At 41.7% G+C, this 21,232-nt stretch overlaps 1 protein-coding gene across 8 annotated transcripts in view; it reads left to right on the top strand.

Annotated features, from left to right (window-relative positions):
* The window catches only part of LOC6623240 (capon-like protein), a 45,633-nt gene that overhangs the window by 13,171 nt on the left and 11,230 nt on the right, over window positions 1-21,232 (top strand). For 4 of the 8 annotated variants that reach the window (XM_015175217.3, XM_015175218.3, XM_002047248.4 and 1 more), the window contains exons 3-5: window positions 15,976-16,047; window positions 16,695-16,790; window positions 16,887-17,054. In XM_015175217.3, coding sequence (XP_015030703.1) covers window positions 15,976-16,047; window positions 16,695-16,790; window positions 16,887-17,054 — 336 coding nt within the window. Of the gene's footprint in view, window positions 1-15,975; window positions 16,048-16,694; window positions 16,791-16,886; window positions 17,055-17,570; window positions 19,151-21,232 lie in introns of those variants that run through there. The other 4 variants (XM_015175216.3, XM_032434472.2, XM_070207850.1 and 1 more) reach the window with 3 other exon arrangements.

Below are 21,232 nucleotides of genomic sequence, written 5' to 3'. Positions count from 1 at the left end.
ATACGCATGCTTTCACACATTTGTCTCGCTCTCTTTATTACTTGCTCTGTATCAATTTCCCTTTTACCCTTACCTCTTTACAACTATTTGCTAAAATGTTCTAGCTCACCCACAATCTCAATTCCTCTGACACTTTTAACAGAAGCTGTATGCATGAGAATTACAGAGAAGGGTGTTTGTAGTGTATGACGAATTGCTGTGTGTACAGCGTGAAGGCAATAGTTTGCGTTGGACTAATTTGTTTTGGTTGAAATCCATAGTTTGCATGAATGAAGAGACAACAAAGTGATGGCATGGCTAGAAAATTAATTAGATTTTCCTGAACCAAAATATCAGCCAATAATCATGATGTCATAAGTAGCTTATATATGAAGACGTACATATATGAACGTAGATATACAAATACATAAAAGACTGGCTGCTTTGATGACAAGCACAAGCCCCTTGGCTGTTTGCTGTTCTTAAATATTTTCTAATTAATTTTCAACAAATCTTTGGCTACCCGTTCGCTGCATATAGAGGAGAAATATTTATAATAAAAAAAAGGCGCCCAGATTTGTTGGACAGCGGGCGTGGAACTTAATAAGCGCTTTGGCTGTCAATTATTTGGACATTAATTAAACACGTGTTGCTGCTGTGGTTTTTATTGACATACCGCGAGGATTTGGCACATCTGGAGTCATATACGACACCCCACTTAGGAATTCTCAATTGAATTTATTTGAACTTTGTACGTGGCCAGCGAGCAAATGAGCCAACTAATTTGCATGCCGGGGGCCGCATGTGAAGTTAAAAGTTATTGGGCCATAAATAACGGCCGGCCGAATTCTAAATAAACATTTTCCGACAGTCAAGACTGTGAAAGTTTTCCGCTTGATGCTGTCTGCTGCTTGGTGTTTGTGTGAAAATTAGCATAAAACGTTTGGCATTTTGGCATTTGCCGTTTGCTGCCAATCGTGAAGTCGTAAAATGTAAAAAATAGCGCATACGCCGCGTTGTGCAGCACACAAAACCCAAAAGCCCAAAAACTCAGCTCATAAATGGCCTAATTTTCTTTTACTTTTATGCATATTACGTCTCTCTCCCTCGCTATCTCTCTCATTGTTCGCTGCGGTTCGCAGACTTTCAACTTAACTTCTACCCAGATGCGCCCACAAATGTGCGGGCTTCTTGGCGGTGTGGGCGTGGCCATGGCATACGACCGCCTAATTGCTTAATTGAAAGCCAAAGGCAAATTAATAATGCCGTCGATTGTCGCCTAATTGTAAAATATCAAAAGCCGGCGCACAGCCAAGCGGCGTATACGTAACTTTTTTTTTTTTTTTGTGTACTCGCACTTTGACCTCTTGTTGTACGCGTTGCGGCTGCCGAAAGCTTTTCAATTAACTGCCAATTAGTTGGCCTATTTTCTTAAAGCACTGTTTTGGCAATAATTTCAATACTTCGGCATTTCTGTAAGTTTCTGCTCAGCCATGGCAAATGGCCGCCCATAAATTTTGGGGCATACACGTATCCTACAAACGCTAAAATTTATAAAGCGTTAAGCGGTTGCTCATGCGTGTCCTTGCCCCAGTCTGGCTGGGTGTGCGTGAGTGTGTCCTGCGTCTCAATTTTGTGCTGTGCTGTGCAGCCCTTGGGATTTATTTATTTGCTGGGTTTCAAATTTAAATTTTTTGATATTTTTAATTAAACACATTTTGTCAGCTGTCGCTTAAAGTTGAAGAAACTTTTGCTCGCTAAGCTGCGTACGAAATGTTTTCACAGTTGCCCAACATAATTGGCTAATCATGTTGGCTGGCAGCACACGGCCTGCATGGTAGCTGGCCTGGGTTAGGCACTCGAAAATGATTATGCAAACACCCACTCAAAAACACCCTAACACACACACACACGCACACAGGGAAACACTTGGCGGCTGGGCGAAGGACTTCTAACAAACTCAACTCCATGTTGGCCATGTTGTGGCCTCAGGGGTAGCTGCGGTAGCGGCGATGGCGTTGGCTCTTGTTGCCCGGTTTTTAGTGTTTTCTCAGTTTGGCAAATTAAAATTCTGACTTTGGCACTTGTGGAGCCAAAACAACACTTGCAATTCTCTCTTTGGTTTTTTAATGAGCTCAGGCAACGCGCCTCTAGGCCAGTTTCTTGGGCCTGGCTCGACTGTGTGTCTATTGCAGAGCATTTTTGTTTTCTTTTTACCATATCTAGTTGCCAGCACTTGAGCCGAGCAGACCCCAGACCCAATCTGCTGGGCACTTCATTGTTTGCCATTAGTTTGTCAAGCTGTCGCCTGCTTGGATAATATCTTGGCAGTGCATGGCCTAAATCTTCTCCCAGCAGCCCATTCTCCCACTTTGTGCTTACTGCTTATCTTTTTGCTTTATTTGTCTGGCTTTTGTTTCGGCTCGGGCTTGGCCAGTGCCTAAATGAAAATAATGAAGCACATTTAAATGGCACTTGCCGGGGAGCATAATGAGTGCCAACAGCTTGGCAGGCGGAGTAAAAGTGGGTAGCTACTCATACAAAAAGGACAACTGTTTTCTTTGTGCGCCTTTTAATTATTCAAATTTATTTGTCAGCACAATATGTGCCCATGTCTTGATGTATTAAAGCGCGTGAGGCGGCGTGTGTGTGTTTTTATAAGGGAGCGCCACTTCCGCTAGGCAGCTGTTGCCGCTGCCATCGAAGTCAAGTGAAACCATAGCGAAACTTTTTAATGAGTTTCGATTCATTGCACACACACACACGCACACATAAATACACGCACACACTCTCGCACGCATATACCCTACAGGACACAGCTTGCCAAGGGAACTACAACAACAAGAGGAAGAGGAACTTGTCTGCCGTTTATTAATTAAGTTTGCTTAAGCGCGCATCCTTCGACTCCTTTACTCAGCCACTTGTCGCTGTCTGCGGTTCTCTCCGCCTAAGCAAAGGCAAATACGCTGCTCTGATCTTTAGCCAAGCCAAGCAAAGAAAAAAAAAAAAAGAAGGAAGAAGAAGAAAACTAGCAGCTATTCATCCTTTCGGTTATATCTTTTGCCTGGGCTCCGGCACCTAGGCAACTTTTACTTAACCTTCAGCAACAAAGTTTTGCACGTGGCTTTAATTGCTTTTGGCCCAGTCGGTCTGCTATCTGCGCCCTAGGGCGTGGCAATTCTTTGATTAAAATTGCTTTTGATTAGTTAAATGAGTTGAGTGCGGTTGAGCAAATTCCATTTGTAAAGTCAATAAGTGCCGCTGGCCACAATAATATCGCTGCAGTCCATAAAAATGCCAAACACACACACACACGGCAGGCAGCAGAAGCAAGAGGATTCTTATGCTCTGCCGCATTGAAAAGAAGCCGAACACGTTGTGGTCTCTGAGCCTCTGCCTAAACGTGTCAAGTGCAATGCAGTGTGTGGAAATTGCACAGGAAGCACTCGAAATGAGGCAGGTCGTACGCCAAAGGACAAATTTCAATGTGCTTGTAAGCCAAGTGCTTTAAACAGAAGTAGAAGCAGCCTCAGAGCCAGGCCAAGGCTTTTGCAGCGGATGCCTGTTGTCGAAATATTGCGCATACGGCATGTTAGATGTTTTTTTACATGCCCGCCACATAAATCACATTTGATGTCTTACAAATGAACTCTCTCAAATATGAAAGAAGCAAAAAAAAAAAAAAAACAAAATTATCTTTTGACGCAACAAACGCACATTAAATTTTATTTAAATGACAACAACAAAACGCAGAATATATGCGTGGACCAAACGACACGAAGGTGACACATGGAGGGGGCGTGCCTGTCGTGTCAACAGTCGCTCAATGGCACAAGACATAAATAAATAATAATAAACAGAACTGCGAAACTGAAGGATTTTCGCGAAGCAGCAAGCGCGCAAGCTTTACTCTATTTAGCTTTTCCATATCCATAATAAAGCAACTTTTTGTGAGCATTCGCTTATATACATGTGTACATATTTTATAAATAATAAAAATAGACGCGTGGAAATTGTGGTTAAAAACGGACAGCTAACGGTGCGTATGAGCAATGTTTGAAGTGACATGAAAATGTGTTGCGGAATACGTTTCCGGGTGGGCTTAATATCACATGGCGCGGCATGTGCTGCGAGATCAGCTGTTGTGTCAGTTGTAGATGATGGTTGGAGAGTGCCAATGAAATGGATATACGAAATGCTAATTGAAAGTTTCCCATTTGTTATGCCACAATATGCTACTGAGAAAATTTCAATCTGTCAGTCGGTCGGCATAAGAAAATACATAAATGTTGTTTATTTGAATTATTTCTCTCTTCTTATTGAGTTGTAAATATCAGAAATATAACATTTGCTTAAATTCCTTATTTGAAAATTGATGAGTGTCTATATTTGCTTGACTCTGATATATATGTATTTACAAATTTAAGTTGTTACATTTATTTGGAATGTCAATAGCATGAGTTTCATGTCTAAAACAATATTGAAATGGCCATTATTTAATTGAGCACTGAAGCTGTTTGAAGTGTCTGCCAGCGAGGCGGCAATTAAGATAAATGTCAGTTGGGGCAAATGTAAAGTAACATTTTAATCAATTTTATCAATTAAAAGACTGGACTGGACTGGAGAAAGACAGAGAGGAAATGAGAGCTGCAGGGGATATGAGAGAGGGTGCGGGGATGCTACGTCCCTAACATAGATTGACAAAATTTAATTAAAAAACTGCCAACGTTTAATGAAACTGCCATTTCAGTAGCTTTTAAGCAATTTAGTTCATGTTACAGAACAATTGAATTAGTAGCAAAACTTTGTTGCACTTTCAAAGCGAAACTGAAACTGAAACCGAAACGAAATTGTTAACGTATTCCGGAATTGGGGGCCAGTGTTGATAAATGCTTTAGAGCTAGATGCAATTTGCTGGAAATTTCGCACAAATAATTAAAGTAATGAGCAATTTTCGCAATGACTCACAGCGTGTGGTATGTACAATAAATAATTAATGAGCGGCAGCAGCAATAAACATTCAGCAAATCAAATAGCAAATCACCAACAACAACAACAACAACAACAACAATAACAAATAACAAATAAACAATGCCAACAATGCATGGCACAAATGCATTCATTGTAAGTAAGGCGAACGCCGCCTCGACGACACCTTGACATTGACTTTGCCACAAAACAACTTAAAAGCGCACATTGAGCACATTAATTGTTGAAATGTCCTTATTGGGCGCAAATACATTGGCATAGAAATTGTGCGTGCCGTAAACTAAAGCAAAAAAAAAAACTGGCTGCCAATCAGCAAATTGGTTTAATTTTGTGCGAAAGTCGAGCGTAGTTTTTGCCAAAGTGGCAGCTGCAACCTCACAAATTGCTATATAATGTGCGTGGCCTCGTTTCAGATATCGTTTTTTGTTTTTTGCTCTCATTTGTGCCTTGCAGCTTATGATTTTCACTCCGGGAAAGTCGCATTACGCATGCATCACTCATACGCCGCGTTGTAGCTCTGTGACATATGCAAGTCGGCTTGTTTCTTGTATAACTGTTCTGTTGCCACACCCATTTGTTATTAAAATTTCAATGCCATTGCTTTGCGTTGCGTTGCGTGTGTCATTAAATGTGGCCCCAACTTCTTATGCTGAGCATTTGCTTTTGATGGGCCAAGCAAATGTTGTCCAACATTTCCGGCCGCACGTGTCGCACGCTTCGTGCGCAGGGTGTGTCGTCTATCGATTTCCATCCAAAATAAAATAAAAAGGTTTTTCTATTTAATTAAAGTCTATGCATAATTTAGCACATTATGAAATACATTCGCTGCCAATGAGCCGTAAGAATTCCAGCATAAATTCTTGCCGGCTGCATTAAGTTTTTATGTGCTGGGCGTCAGGGAAAGTTTTGATAACTGCAAATTAGTTTTCCCAAGCTGTGACATAGATATATGGCCAATGCTTTTCACGCCTGCCGCTGGCTTACTGTTGAAAACTTCAATAGGCCATTTGGACAGAGCCTGCAACGACTTTGGAACAACCTTTGCTGCTGTCAGCTTTTTGATGAAATACCCGCTGTATTTCTCCGTTTCTCTACGCCTCTGTCTCTCCCTATCTCTGTGTCTGTATAAGGCCAACTGTCAGCCATTTGTCATAGATTTTGGCTGTTCAACTTTCTTTCTCGCTGGGCTGTTCAAGTCAATCACAATTAATTGCGCTTTGAGTGCAAATACCTGCATGGCATTTCAACATGTTGGCCATTAGAATGTAGCAGCAGCTTGCTTGCCACACGCAGCATGCCACGTCGCCTGCCAATCGAGATTGCATATTGCTCATACGCAGCGTACGCCAGGCGTCGCTCACTTAACATATTCATATGGGTAATCTGCATTCTTATGCATATATTTTGTGTGCAGTTGCGTTAACAAGCCGATTGCCTCAGCTGCACGTGTCCTGTGTGCATTATCCTGTCGCAAGCTGGCAATCTTGTGCCTTGCCAGCGCTGTCGATGTTGTATGCTTTGGCTCAAATGTGTGCCAGCTGTCGTTTGTAATTATATTTACTGTGCCAATAGTTGCCAGCCACAGCGCAGTTGCAGTCTTTTGTTCCATTTACGCAACAACAATGGCAACCGCAACAACAAGAACAACAACGAAAACCAGCAAGCGATGTCTAATCAAAAAAGAAAAGAGAAATATCGACTATCCTCGGCACAACGAAGATTTAATACCCTCGTAGCCATATGGCAAACGATTTTAAATATATTTAAAGAGATTAGTATGGATCGAAATTGTTGCATGATCAAAATATCCTGATTAATTTAAAATGTTTTCATTTAAGAACTTAAGTTTTTACCAAAAGATTCTATTGGAGCCTGCCACATACCCATGTGATTCCGATTCCGTATCTACGTAATCCCTACAGTTAGACAGACGGACGACTTGGCTACTCTTTCAAATTCACGACAACGATGTCAACAATAATGCGTTACACTTCTCACGACACATTCATAATACCCTCTGCAAGAGTATAGCAACGGTTAGCTTTCGTTTTGGCCCAAATGAGTTTTGCACTTGTTCTTGCGGCTTGCAACTAGTTGCAATTGAATATAATTAGAGCTTAGCAGTTGCTGCCTCACCCCGCTTCAGTGCCCCTTTCTGTATCTTATCGCAAATTGCATGAAATTACTTCATCTATGGCGATGAGCTCTCACGGCTGTCACGCCGGATGCCGTCATTTAGGCTATGAGCCTGAGCTAAGCTACAAATTGCTCGTATCACCTGATGCTGCCACAAACTGTTGTCGTCGAGTTTGAGTGTTAAATGTGGCAAAATTTCACTAACTCCTTTAAGCGCAACGAAGTGAAATGCGGGTCTAGAAAAAAAAAAAAACGAGAGAGAGGGAGAAACATATGTACATAGCTGAGACCAGGCACGGATCAGCCACCAGTTGGCAGCAGCATCAAAACGCAGCTTGTCATTTCCAGAAACGTTCAGGTGAAGGTGGCGGAGGGGCCAAAGGCAGACTAAAGGAAATTGCCATCAAGACGCAAGAGAGATGCGGCGAATGCAGCCAATGGGCCTAACAAACTCGTACATGGCCATATTTGAGTTTCGCAATTGCCAACATTTGGCGCTGGCTTTGATGACTTTGGCCCGTCTGTCTCTCAGTTTGTCTCCCCGTCTGCCTGTCTGCCTGTCTGTCTATCTGGCCGTCTGCCCGTCTGGTTGTGTGTCTGTCTGGCCGTCTGTTTGGCGATCGAGTGCGTCTGTGTGTTCTCAGGCATCAATGGTCACTGCTTTGGCTTTGACTCTGGCTTTGACTGTGGCTCTGGCCAAGCCTAGTTTTTGCTTTTGGCCTGCTGTGTTTTTTTCATTAAACAGCGACAAGTTCCAGCAAACACTCTGCCAACTGAAACGGCGGCTATTTGCAGTGCTTGCCGTTGTTTATTTTCCTATGCTGCTGTTGTTGCTGTTGCTGCTGTCTCCTGGCCTGCCTGCTAAATTTATTGCATTGCATTTTTCCATTTACGTCACGCAGGTATTCGCAATTTTAACGCTTTAGCAAGCCAGCAGTTGAGACATGAGAAAGCAAGGCATGGAAAATGTCAAAATATAGTACCTAATAATACCTTTGTATACGTACTAAAGTAGTAGAGACATCTACTGATGGCCTCTAATCTACCAAAATATGAGTATATTTCCAATGGAAATTGTTGAAACTGAACAAAGGCACAATGCCTTAAATAACATTCGTTCATTTCACAGCACTAATTTTCACAACCGAAAACCTTACTAATTTATAAAACCATTCTTTTCATTGCAGGTAAGCTAAGTTCTCCGGGCATGCCGTGACTGTCATGCCCACTTGGGGGTAAGTTAAGCCCTCGAAAACTGTTCTAAAACATAATTAACCAGAGTTCATTAAACCCCAAGAACCCAAACAGTCTATACGATTGCAGCCTGGCAACCCGCTGACTGTGCAAACAAAACCACAAAACAAGCTAACAACCCCACTCGAAATAGACCCAACCCCCATTGTCGAAACCGCAAGCTTGTTTCAATAGGCAGCCACAGCACATTAGGCGCCCCATTACTTAGGCTTACAACAGCCATAAATGTGCGTGTGACCAGAGAGCAATAAAATGAAAAACGGCAACAACAAAAAATCAATTAAAATCATTTTTAATCGAAGCCATTTAAAATTGTTTAACGCTTGTGTGTGAAATTGACGCTCGATTATTTTGGGTAAAATTGTACAAAAATTAGCGGCTCAAATTCCACACACGCACATGAAAGTGTGTGTAAGCAAGCGGGAGCGGTGGGGAGTGGCTGTTGTGATGGAGCTGCAGCTGATTGAATTATTAAAGCCGCTAATTAAATGCTTCCGGTCGTTTAGCTTGCCACGCTGCTCATACGCCCCGTTTGCCACGCAATTTATTTATTTCAATTGACGTTTGCCTCCGTCTTTCTCTCTCTCGCTCTCGGTCTCGCTCTCTTCTACATACACGCTGTGCCTTTTAAAAAATTGCCAGCTTATTGTTGTAATTGGCATTGTTGTTGCCTCTGCTGATATCTAAATAATCGCCCAGTGCTAAATTAGACGCCACTTGTTTTGGGCCAACAGCTTGTGCTCTGCGTATTCTTTTGCTTTGTGTCCGTACAGATTGTTGTGGTAGCGGGACGAGGCGATGCGGGCCTGCTTTCATTTTGTATAAGAGCTGGCTTGTAGTACTTTTGGCCCATTGTTTGCTTAAGTACTTCAATTGATTTTCTGCTTGTTTACTGTTGTTATTGTTATTGTTGTTGTTGTTGTTGTTTTTGTTGCTCGCTACTCAACTTTTATGCGCTTTGTCGCTTTTTGTATTGCTCCTGCGGGCGGTCCTTCAGCTCCAGCTCCAAGACTCTTCGCTATAGTCCTATTGTAGAGCTTAGGACTAGCCTGCTTATTGATTTAGCCAACCCTGCCCCCCCCTGTATTCAAGCAGCTAATTTAATTGCTTTACGGCCAGTTCTGGCTCTCAATGAAGGCGAGTGCATTGTCTTGGGGCAACGCTTTGATCTAATCAAAACCAACGCCCACATAAGCATCATGAGCAACACTTTGCCCCTGCACCGACCCCCTCCCCCCCCCCCCTGATTTCTTGCTGCCACATCTCTTTTCTAAGCTCATGTGGCATTTGTATATAGAAAACTGTTGTTGCAGCTGCATTTGCATAATGCTTATAAACCAAAAAATGGGTTTTCATAAAAGAATTCGAGGTAGGGAAAAGATGTGTTGGGTAAAATGTGGGTCATTGCTGAACAGCAGCCGCCGTCGTTGTTAACTTTTACTTTTCTTTTAGGTTTTCAATTTGATTTATAAATTGATATGGGCGTAATATGCTTTATAAATAGATATAGATGTGTTTGTGGCGTGCATTGAACCTTGTCGTAGAGCTAATAAAACTTGACACCAACAATTGTGCAGGGCGAACTAATGAAGTCCAGAGACAGCCAGCGAAAGTTTCAACAGAGAACAAACAAAGAATGCAACGCATACAATTAAAACTAAATATGTGTGTGTGTGTGTGCTTGAGAGAGTGTGTTTGAGTGTGTGTAACTTTTATGATTGCTTATCGCTAGGCGTTGGTATTCTTTCCTCTGGCTTTATGATCGCTTATTACTATTATGTGAAGTCGTAATTGTTGTGTATGTCTTTTTTAAGTGTGTCAGCAGAGTTAGCTTTGGAGTCTCACTTTCCTGAGCCGGAAACGGCATATTACGTGCTTAACTTGGGGCTGGGCTTTGTTAAATAAAGTCTTTGACTCAAAGTCAATCAAAGCGGCAAATTGCTGCAAACCTCTTGCAACCTATGCAAATTGTGGAAAGGCATAGAAAGCTTAGGATTAAAGGCAAGACTACTCCCATTTGGGGGTTCTGTCTGTTTTATGAGGCAAAGGCTTAGGTGTGCCGCCAGGCACTTTTTATGCCACCCATGACAAAACTACTGTTGCTGCTGCTGGAGAAATCCAAAATGTTGGCCAACTTTAACTAGCTTGGCACCTGAAATTCAGTTGTTTATTTTAAGCCAGCACTTAACTGAAGTTCATGTTTGTGGCCCTGCTGCAAAGGCAACTCATTTCATGGCACTTAAGAGTGGACACACTCACAGAATAGTCGAGCTGTGCTCCGGTTCTGGCCAAGTTGATTTATTGCGCTACTTAACAGCATTTGTTGGCAGTTAGTTTGAGCCAAACGCTCTTTTTTTTTTCTTTTTTTGTTTTGCATCCCGCTGGCTGCTATTCAACTGCAGCAAACTACAACATCAAATTATTGTGTTTTTCTTTTTGCCGGAAAATAATTGCAGTAGGGCGTAAACGCAAACATTTTCAACTGCAATTTGAGTGACAACAAGCCCAACAACAAGTAGAAGAAAAGAAGGAGAAACGCAAACTGCGTTTTATGTTTAGGCCGCATTTAATGAGCAGGCCAAACTGTTGATTTGTGTCTGTTGATTGTTCTAGACGAGGTATTTTAGATGGAACTGCTTCGGGCCACTCGGCCACTTACAGTCCGTCAGCCAGGCAGCCAGCCAGTCAGTCAGTCAGTCAGGCAGCGCGCAGGCTACGTAAATAATTGTTTTAAATTAAACGCAGTGTAAAGCGCCTAAAGTTATGCACAGCATAAAAAGTCAGCCGCAAATGGCGAGCGAAACTTTTATGCGCGCTATCATTAAGTTGGCAGCTTAAAAATATAATAATGGCGGCGGCGGGAGGCTGTGGGTGGCAGTTGTGGGCGTGTAGCTGGCAGGTGGCTGCCGCTGCCGCTGCTGCTGCTTCTTCTGCAGGAAGCTAACTTGCGCTGTTGCGCAACAAAGCGAAAACAACGCACAGGACGGAAGGAAGGAAGCGCAGCACAAAACTAAACTCAAGATGAAAGCAAAACAAAAAATAGGAGACGGCAGCACAAGGTGGGGGGATGAGGACCTTGGTGCGCCGCACGCTGATTATCTGCGGCGGTTGCGTGCGGCGGTGTGAAGGGGGCTGTAACGGCCAGCGCAGCGCGGCACGGTTGCTGGTGGCAATGGAATTAACATTATTAGCGGAAATTCCACGGCTGCTGCTTGGCACTCGGGTTGGGTTAGAAAGGCAGCTCGTGTCACTTTTAACTTTTGTGCTGTTGATTTTCATTTGTTAAATGCTTTTCCGTTGTGCATTTTTTATGACTCAACGCATTAAAGCGAAGCATCCACCACGTTTAGCTTTATTAAGCGCCCACTGGATGCCAAACTCAACTTTTCATTGCCGCCAAAATGTGCCTTAAAAAAAATGGCTGTTCTTCGCCATTATACATTTATTGCCTGGCATATAACGCATTAACTGCGTGCAGTTACCAAAATAAAGGAATATTTAAGAATTGGCTCGTCTGCTGCACATAACATTGCCACCGCAAAGTGTTCAATAAACAGAACCAACAAATTTACTGCTCTTATAAATAATGATCTATTTTCGTTTATTTTTTCACTGTTTTTATGTATTCCTTTTTTTTTTTTGTTGTTGCTTGTTTGTTAATTAATTACCATGTTTTGTTCACATGTGAATAGCATTGCTTGATTGTTGTTGTTGTTGCTGTTGTCGCTATGCGACATACACTAAGAGTACAAATCGCTCTCATTGCGTTTCGTTTCGCTCTCTGCTGTGAATTTATATCGACGCCGCCCGAAAGTATGCAGCAACATTTTTGAGCTGGATCGTTAGGCATATGCATTGGCAGCATTGGCAGCACTGGCCAGACTTTCGAAAAAAGAACGTGAAAAGCATTTATGAAATTAAAAGCTACAGCAGAAAGATTGTTTAATACACTGCCATGCCACAAATTGTTGAATTTTTAAATATTACTCAAATATTTAATGTATACTCATTCAATTTTGAATACATACTCAATACAGTATTTTGATTTTAGAGACATTTTGGTGGTTTTTTCAGTTGCCTTAAAACATCTACTCATTTCATCTCTAAATTATCTTGTTTAAATATAAAGACGATTCTCATGCTGTTTGCTCTAAGGCGTATTATGGCCCAATCTTGTTTGCATTTAAATACATTTTCAATCTAATTGTATTTTGCAAACTCAGTTAAGTCTACGCCTGATATGCTCAAAAAGTTAAAGTACACTCAACTTGGGCAACAATTTGTTGTCCTGCGGCAAAACTGGCGCCAGCCAAGCAAAGGGTAAAAAAAAGTAGAAGAAAAAAAAATTATATATATATATATATATATTTGTAAGTACATGTATAAGTATGCTTGCATAAAAAATTATGTGTTCAGCGCTGTTGAAAATCTGGGCAAACAAATGTTTTACATTGTTGAAAAGTAGCTAAAGGCAGAAAAAAAAGAACATTGCAAAATGCTTACATATACATAGCGGAAAGCTGCTGTTGCCCATTGTCCAAGCCAGTGCGTTCCTCCATTTGGCCTGCAGCGCCATTAGCCGTGACCGAGGCGCAGCGAAACGGCAGCAGAAACGGAAACCGTAACCAAAACCCCAGCCAAATCTAAATCCTTTTTATGCAGCGATTTTTCTTTTACATAGCATAGAAATCGTTTCTCTTCTTTTTTTTTAATACATTTTTTCAATTCTTTTTTTTTTTTTGGCTTTTTTTTTGTGGGGTTTGCTGGACCAAACTAAGCTGTTCTAATCTGTTTGCCGTTGCCCCACGGGTTATCGTGTGCCGCCTACGCGTTTGTCTGTTGCTTGCCGCATACCCCACCCAGTCCCCCTTTCCGAGCAACCGGCAGCCGTGCACCCACTCGACAGGCGCACGCCAGCTGACGTTTGGGCTTTGGCTTGACATTTAATTACATTATGATATTAGTCAGGCTTTCGGCTGGCTTTAAGCGCTGTTTAATTGGACAAATGTGCAACTTTATGTGGCATTAATATTAATGCTGCCTGCTTCTTATCAGATCTTTTTTCGATTTTTAACCGACGTCACAGTCGAGCAGACAGACAGCAGCCGTTTGGCTGTTTGGCTTTTGACTTTTCGTTTACTGTGCGTTTTTGTATATTTCTTTTAAAATTGATTTCCATCAAAACGCTAAATGTACGCAAATAAACAAATGATCCAGAAATAGAATTTCCACTGAAAATTTAATAGAAAAATCGAAAAGGGCCAAGCACCAAAAACGTGAGCTGTATTATAAAATAAACAAAAGGTAGATCAACGCTATATACCTGGTTCTGCCAGCCGTAAAATCAATAAAAATAATGCGCCCACAAAATTGTCTTCGCTTCTATTTGCCGAGCGGGTCGTAAAAGGCCAGAGGGCCAAGAATTTCAACATTTGTTATTACTTAAATTATGAACTCAGCCGTGAGCAATTCGTTGGGTTGCTTCGCATGTTCTTTGAGGCTTTTCGAGCTCTGTATGTGTCTATAAAAAAAACAAAGTTATACTAATGCCAAAGTTGGCCATTTTTGCTCTGGGCTTTAATCAAAGCAAATGAATTTAAATGAAGCGACGCACAAAGTCCTACAGCTATTTGCATAGCATTCGTTCTAGCGAAACGGTTTTTAAGTGAAAAAAAGGATGCGAATAGCCATAGATGGCAGAGCATAAAAAAGACAAGCACTAGAAATGTAAAGCAGCAGGGGCGGAGCTGTGGGGGGTCCAAAGCTGAGCTGCTTTTTATTTGCGCGAGGATTTGTATAGCAGGAGAGGATAAGCGCTGTATCCGTTATCCTTTGTGTTTGCATGAATTTAATGCAATCTAAATATTTGTGGGCGATTCTCCTTTTCTGCTTCTGCATCTTCCTCATCTCCTATTTTTTTTTTTTTTTTTTTTGGCAGTTGCTTTTCATTTCGACTGATGCGAAGTGTTGAGAACGCTTTATTTAAATGGATTCGGCTTGTGGCGAGAACAAGCGCAGAACAAGCAGGAGTTTTAATGCCAACAAAATGCAAATTAATATATTTAAAAAACTTTTGCTGCAAGCACAGTTCAAAAGGATGCCAATAAACGCTCCCTCAGTAAAAGAGCGGAGGTGCATTGTGTCGAAAGCCGATCTATCACGCCTGAAGCTATATGGTTGAACTAGTTTTAGTTTAAAGTGGGACACTTAAACTATGCATGGTTATCTTCTAGATAAAACGATTCTGATTTTTGCCTTAGATTTTACAAATTTTAATTAAGCTATAAATAAAGAATGGCATCATGGCATTTGGGTTCATGTTAATGAATTTATGTGTAAAATCATAATTTCCCACGCATTAATTGTAGATTTTCTTGGTAACGGGGAATATGTCTTGAAAGCATTTCATTTTTGGCAATTTATTATTAATTCTGCCAATATGCCAAAATCTATTTTCTATGAATTATAAACATACGCCTTGCTATATTTAGGCTGACATCTGGAATCAGGTAGCATATACTAGACCAGGTAACGAGTAGGTAGCAGGGGCCATCCGGTGTTAATGTGTTGATCATACGAATGTGGCGCACGCCGGCCCAGTTACGATCCATAATTATGTTATATATAGACAGTCGATATTCATCATCTGTGCAAGAAAATGCGCAGCAAAATGTAGCTGGCTTTGACTTTGATATGTTTACAAGAGTCGCCTGACAAGGATATGCAGGGTACAGGGGACAGGCGCTGGGGACATTCAAACTGCACTAAGCTAGCCCATAAATATCTCTTTTTATTGCCTGCTTGTGGGCGTGGCTGGGATTTAATGCACACTTTTATCGCTGGCAAGCGTTCTGCCTCTCTCTTTTGCCTCTATTATGGCCATGTCACTTTCATTTAAATTGTTGTTCTCACTGTAATAAAATGCTTAAATCTAGGTCCATATCTACGCACTTGTCATCCTTGGCAAAAACGTATAATTTGCGCGTGAAAAATGCAATTTATTTTTCAATATAATTTCGCCGTTTTTGCTTGTTCGTTGCTCTCTTTTGTTTTGTCGCATCATGCATGCATTTTGACCATAAATTTGTAGAGGCGGCCGGCCATAAAACGTTGGCCCGCACGCTCTATGGCAAGTGCAAGTGGAAAATCTTCAAGTGCCCCCACAGACACGCAGACAGACGGCCATAAAATGCAAAGCGAAATGAAAATGAAATTAATGACGTCAATTTGTTAACAATTGTGTGGATGTGCTTTTTTTTGGCCTGCTTTACTTTGGGCCAAAGGGCAGCAGCACACAGTCTAGCATTTGCGTGCACTTCGTTTGAGTTTTGTGCTTTAAATTTAGAATATTTGTCAACTAAAAATAATTAATTGGCACGCTTACTGTGTCGAGGCTGTTTGGCACTGGCTGCCATTAGCAACAGACACAAATGTTGGCCACAAATATATAAAAATCAAATGCACACGAGCTGCAAAAGATTTGCTAATGCCCAAATGGAATGCCCTAGGGTGCAGCTGGCCGAAACTAAACTTACTTTACTTTTTTTGCTGTTGCTTTTTTGGTTTGTTTTAAATTTGCAAATTGTATTTCTAACTTACGCGTTCTTCTCTTTGCAGTTCGTGGGCTGGGAGGAGGTGCCGCGTCCCAACACGAGAGCCGAAATTGTGCAGGCCATGCGGCGCATACGGGTGAGTGAACTAAACACACACACATCACACACATCCCACACACGCACACACACAATCGACTCACGCACACAAACGGGAATCAAAGACATGGCAAACACGTTTCAAGAGCCCGCATCTGAAACTTTTGCTTCCTTGATGGTTGCCAATTAAAGAAACTTACTGTGCCCTTTAAATTTGCCTTGCTTTCGCGCGCCGCCTAAAAGCAGGCAACACTTTTTCTCTTGGCTTGGCGCCACTGTCAATGTCATGTGCTTTGATTACAGTTACAAGCCGCAGTCGCGCCAAAGCTAACGGCATAAAAAGCAACGTGCCATGGCCAATGTGGCGGGCTTGTTTATCTGCCACGCCTCCTCATGGCAGGCGGCCCGCCTGCCTTAGTTGGCTCATGCTTTGCCGAGCTGCTAACGTTCGATCTGTGTGTCTGTATGCGTGTGTGTGTGTATGTATATATTAGCTTTGTGTGGCTTCAAGCGCTTGATATGGCGTTTGTTATTGTCATGTCTTGCCATTAGCCGCGTGCGTGGAAGGCCGTCAAATGCTAATTGAAAACTCAAGAATCAGCATAAGCCATCCCCAACTGCCACCCTGCATACATATATGTGACATTTATATCATTATTTGATATCCTTTTCTTTGTTCCCCAACAGTACGAGTGCAAAGTGCAAAATCTGAAGAAACGTAAGGTTACCATACAAATATCAGTAAACGGCGTTCGAGTTGTGCTCAAGAAGCGTCGTCGAAAAGTAAGTCCAAATCCCATACAAAATCTCATCCATCATATTTGTTTCTGTTGAACCAATAACTGACGGATTTTTGTATTTGTGTGTGTGCGTATGTAGAAAAAGAATTGGACCAATGACCCCGAGGAAATCGAGTTGCTCAATCATCCCATCTACAGAATATTTTATGTGTCCCACGACAGCAGCGATCTCAAAATATTCAGCTACATAGCACGCGATGCCAGCACGGATACGTTTAAGTGTTCCGTATTCAAAAGTCACAAAAAGGTGAGTTTATTTATTTATCAACAAATTATTGTCGAATATTTTGTTCAATTAAAATAGCAAATAGAAATTACTAGACTCGTGAATTTCAAGTGCCGCAGCAAATGTGATTTTGTTTGCCAAAAATTGGACATTTGTTAATTTAATAACCGCTGTGTGCGCTATGTGACTTACTTACTACACCAGCTCCTGCCTCTGCAACGCCCCTGCACATGCCACTGCCCCTACCCTGCCCCTACCCTGCCCTGCCCCCGCCCCCTTGTATGTGTATGTTCTAAATTTAAACACATTTGTACATGACATTTTGGCTGTCCTGTTTTTGCAAAATGTGTTCTCATATGCACAAGTTTGGCTGGCTTCCAGCGACGTCACGTCGCGTCGGGGGGTGGCGGTGGGTAAAACCTGAAACGCAAACAAGCGGCAAATAAACAAATACATAAGTGCGATTTGCACAGAAGCCAGCGGTCTCTATGTGGCATATACGATTGGGGTTAAAGAATTTGAAATTATGTGATCAAAGTAATTTGAATAAGCTGTTGCCTGAACAGAAAACTTTGTTATACAAATATGGAAAAGTTGTCATTTATTTCGCAATGACACTCGTTCCCATTGCCTATAGACAGCCATTTGATCAAGCTAGTCTAGAATTGGTAATGACAACATGAAGCCATTATTGTTCATCAGTGTCCAAACATTATATTACTTAGCATTAAATTTGAAATGATCTTAGCAAGTGTAAGACGCAACTGTCCATCAGGCTGGCCGCCATTCGTGGCGCTACGCTTCCGTGTTGGGACCAGTGTCTGACTGTCTCGGCCAACCGTCTGATGGACTGACGGTCCGACAGAGCAACTCATAGTGGCATATAAAATCGTGGCCAACATTGCTGCAACCCCCCCGACAGCGCCCCATCGAGTTTTGACCGCGATTTGGCAAATAAATAGATTGCTTTCACTTTGTAGTTGCCGCAAAATTGCATTTACTTTGATTCCGTTTGTGGTCTGCGGTCACTTGCAGTCCATTTAGCAGCCAGTTAAAGATTTCAAGATATCTGTGGCAAGTGCTGCGTGTGCCTCGCAGGTCCGTTTGGCCTTCAACTTTAGCTTCAGGCAATGTCAAGTCTGTGCCGTATTGCTGGCATTTCTATTTTTGACACAGTTTTCCAATTAACAAAGCATTTCGGGCTAAAAAATTTCAGACACAGCCTGTCGAAATGCCTGACAAGTGACACATTAAATTAAGGCCAGGTCCGGGGCAGGGCACGGTTCGTACTACACATCGTACGTGGCACGTGTTTCGCATTGCGCATACGCTGCGTGCGTCAGGCGGGCGATCTAACTGCGGCAAAGACAATAAACAATACAGGAATAGCACAAGTTGCAGCGCAATTGCACTTTGTATTGTGGATCAGGATCATCAAAATAAACAGCAGACAAAGTGATGAAAGCGCTTGATTTATGGCTAAGCAGCCGTAAGCTGCCAGCTAAAAGAAAAGCCAGCAAATCAGCATGAAAAATTATAGGTGCCAGCACAAGAAAAAGAAAAAGAATAGCAAAATAATTATAATGCTCTGAAAAGTTGCCTTTGTTTACTTCCGCGAAACACAAAGCAGTGACGTCACACGAACGCCGCCAGCACCAGCGCCCGCAAGTTGCAAGCGCTAAGCGCTACGCTAAAAGCAAAACGCGCATACGCCATGTTGTCCCGCCGAGCAGCGGGCCGCCGGCGAAGACCAAAACAAACGCAGCGTGTTGCTGCCAGCGGCCCAAAAACAAACGGCCGTGTTAACAGCTGAGTGCGGCGAAAGCTTTTGCTTTTTGCCAAAAAAAAAACCAAAAGCAAAAACAAAAAAAAGGAAAAAAAAAACGAAATAAAAAGCTCCGCTAGCCGGCTACAGATCTGCGATCTCGCTCGGTTCGCTGAGGCTTTGTCCAGTCCCCACTCGACGGTGCGCCGCTGTAGACGTGCGTTGTATGCAAAAAGCAATCAGAACAAAATCGAAAATGTTTAATTATGCAATATGCATGTGTGTTTGAGTGTGCCGGAGTGTGTGTGCGAGCAGTGCAGTGAAGTGTAACAAATACTAAAAACAATCGTTGGTAAAACAAATGAGAAAAATTAATTATTAAATATAAAAATTTCTGCCAGCTGCGCAACAGCAACTAGTGAAACATATTATATTTATAAATACACGAATATGTCACAAGAATTAATTAAATAAATTCAGGCAATGGCCTGTCACAAGCGCTAAGCAGACCATAGATCAACAGGCAACAGGCAAACAGGCAACAACTGAAAGAAAATAATATGAGGAAAATCGTCAAGACTCAAAAGTGTTTGTCATGGGCGCCCGCTGACGCCATCAAAATTAGCTACAAACAGCCAGGCCAATCAGCTCAGGAACCGCAACAACAACAACAACAACAAAAGACACATTTCTCTGGGGGGGCTAAAACCGAAAATCCAAATGAAAATTGTCAAACCGCTGAAAAATTAATTGCAAACAAAAGTCTTGAAACGTGCCGTTAGGAATAGATTAAAGGGAATATAGTATAGCATTATAAATCTATGGTGACCTTTCGAAATGATAAAGTACGAAATAAAAGTCAATAGTGCCTGCTGAAAGTACACGCACACTAGTTTACGCATCTACAAAAGCGAAAGCTCGACAACTGACGCACTTTCCCTTGTTTATGCATATTAGTTCTTTGCCAGCGCCATAAAAATGCCGCTGTTCTATTCATATTCAAAGCAATTTCCACTTCCAATTTCCATCTATCTACAACTGCCCACGCCAGAGTAGTTAATGAGCTGAGCTCGCCACAGATAGTCGAGGGCGTATGCGGTAAATATAAATAAATAAATAAATAATTTGATGGTCAATCAGATGCGCACACGTGATAGCATGAAATATGTATGTTATTTCTGCGTTTATTTATAATTTTTAGCTGCTTAGCAAAAGCCAAAGTAAATTGCCAGCTCGTAGACAACAACAGAAATAACAAATAAAATTGCGGGGGGTTTTTTTTTTTGAATAGAATTAATATTTATAATTAATAAATATTTCAAAAATAAGCCTCACAGCAAACTTTTACTACATTAAAGTTCGTAGTCGTAGTTCCAGTCCTTACACATTTACACATGTATATATTTAGATTTAAATATATATATATATTAAGTATTTGCCTTTGTATTTGTGAGTTGTAGCTTTTTGCCAAAAATGGCTGCCGCAATCGTTGAAATTTTCAATTATTCCGTTGATTTTTGCTTGATTTTCTTCTGGTTTTCTTTCTGTTGTTGCTGTTTTTGCATTTAAGCCAAAATAGATCCATTATTTTAATAGCCTGCTCTAAAGTATTTCGAAAATCGAACCACAAAGCAAACGTAGGGCGGGGGGCGCGCGGGCGCCGTGCTGCTATTTGAAGCGTGTGTATTTTGTGGGGGAAGAGTAAATAAAAATTTAAGTGTGCCTTTTGCCGTGACTAATGAAAAGTTAATTAGCAACAGTCCAAAGTATCAGTGATTCCGTTGTAAACCACGTGCAAAATTTATAACCCCAAAATGTAACAAAACCCAACATGCAACAGCTGCAGCAGTGGCAACTGTGGCAGCTGTGGCAGCAACGGCTTGTGGTTGCTGTGGCAGCCATTGCGACTGCCACTGCCACTGCCACTGTCACCGCCGCGACTTATGGCCACAGCGAACATGTAGTAACTGCTGTGCCCTGCTGGCGATAAAACTCATGCGTTTGCAGGCAAAAAGTTAATAAAAACGATGCAGCATTAAAAAAAAAGCTCGAGCTGCGTATCGTTTGCATGTGCGTTGCTGGGGCAAGGGGCGTGCTGCAATGATTTGCTGTAAAAATTTTCCCTTACGACGGGGTAGCAAAAACATTTGGAGAAGACTAAGAAAACAAATAAGCGCACCGCTTGTTGGCTTTGCCGACAAGAAAAATGGAAATCAAAAATCAAATAAATACATAAAAAGCGTTGTTAGCGCCATAAATTTGCAAGTAGATTTCCACGAAAGAGAATCAAATTCAAATTGTATTTATTTAAGTTTTCATTTTAAGCGCCGCTGCAAGCAATACCAACAATTTAGAACAAATACTAATTCACTTGTATTTTGTTTTATATAGTTTTTGATTTGATTTATTAGCAGTTGCGTCAGCGTATTGCGCA

Source organism: Drosophila virilis, chromosome 3, assembly GCF_030788295.1.
Source record: "Drosophila virilis strain 15010-1051.87 chromosome 3, Dvir_AGI_RSII-ME, whole genome shotgun sequence".
Taxonomy (NCBI): domain Eukaryota; kingdom Metazoa; phylum Arthropoda; class Insecta; order Diptera; family Drosophilidae; genus Drosophila; species Drosophila virilis.
This window is presented reverse-complemented; position numbering and strand designations above follow the sequence as displayed.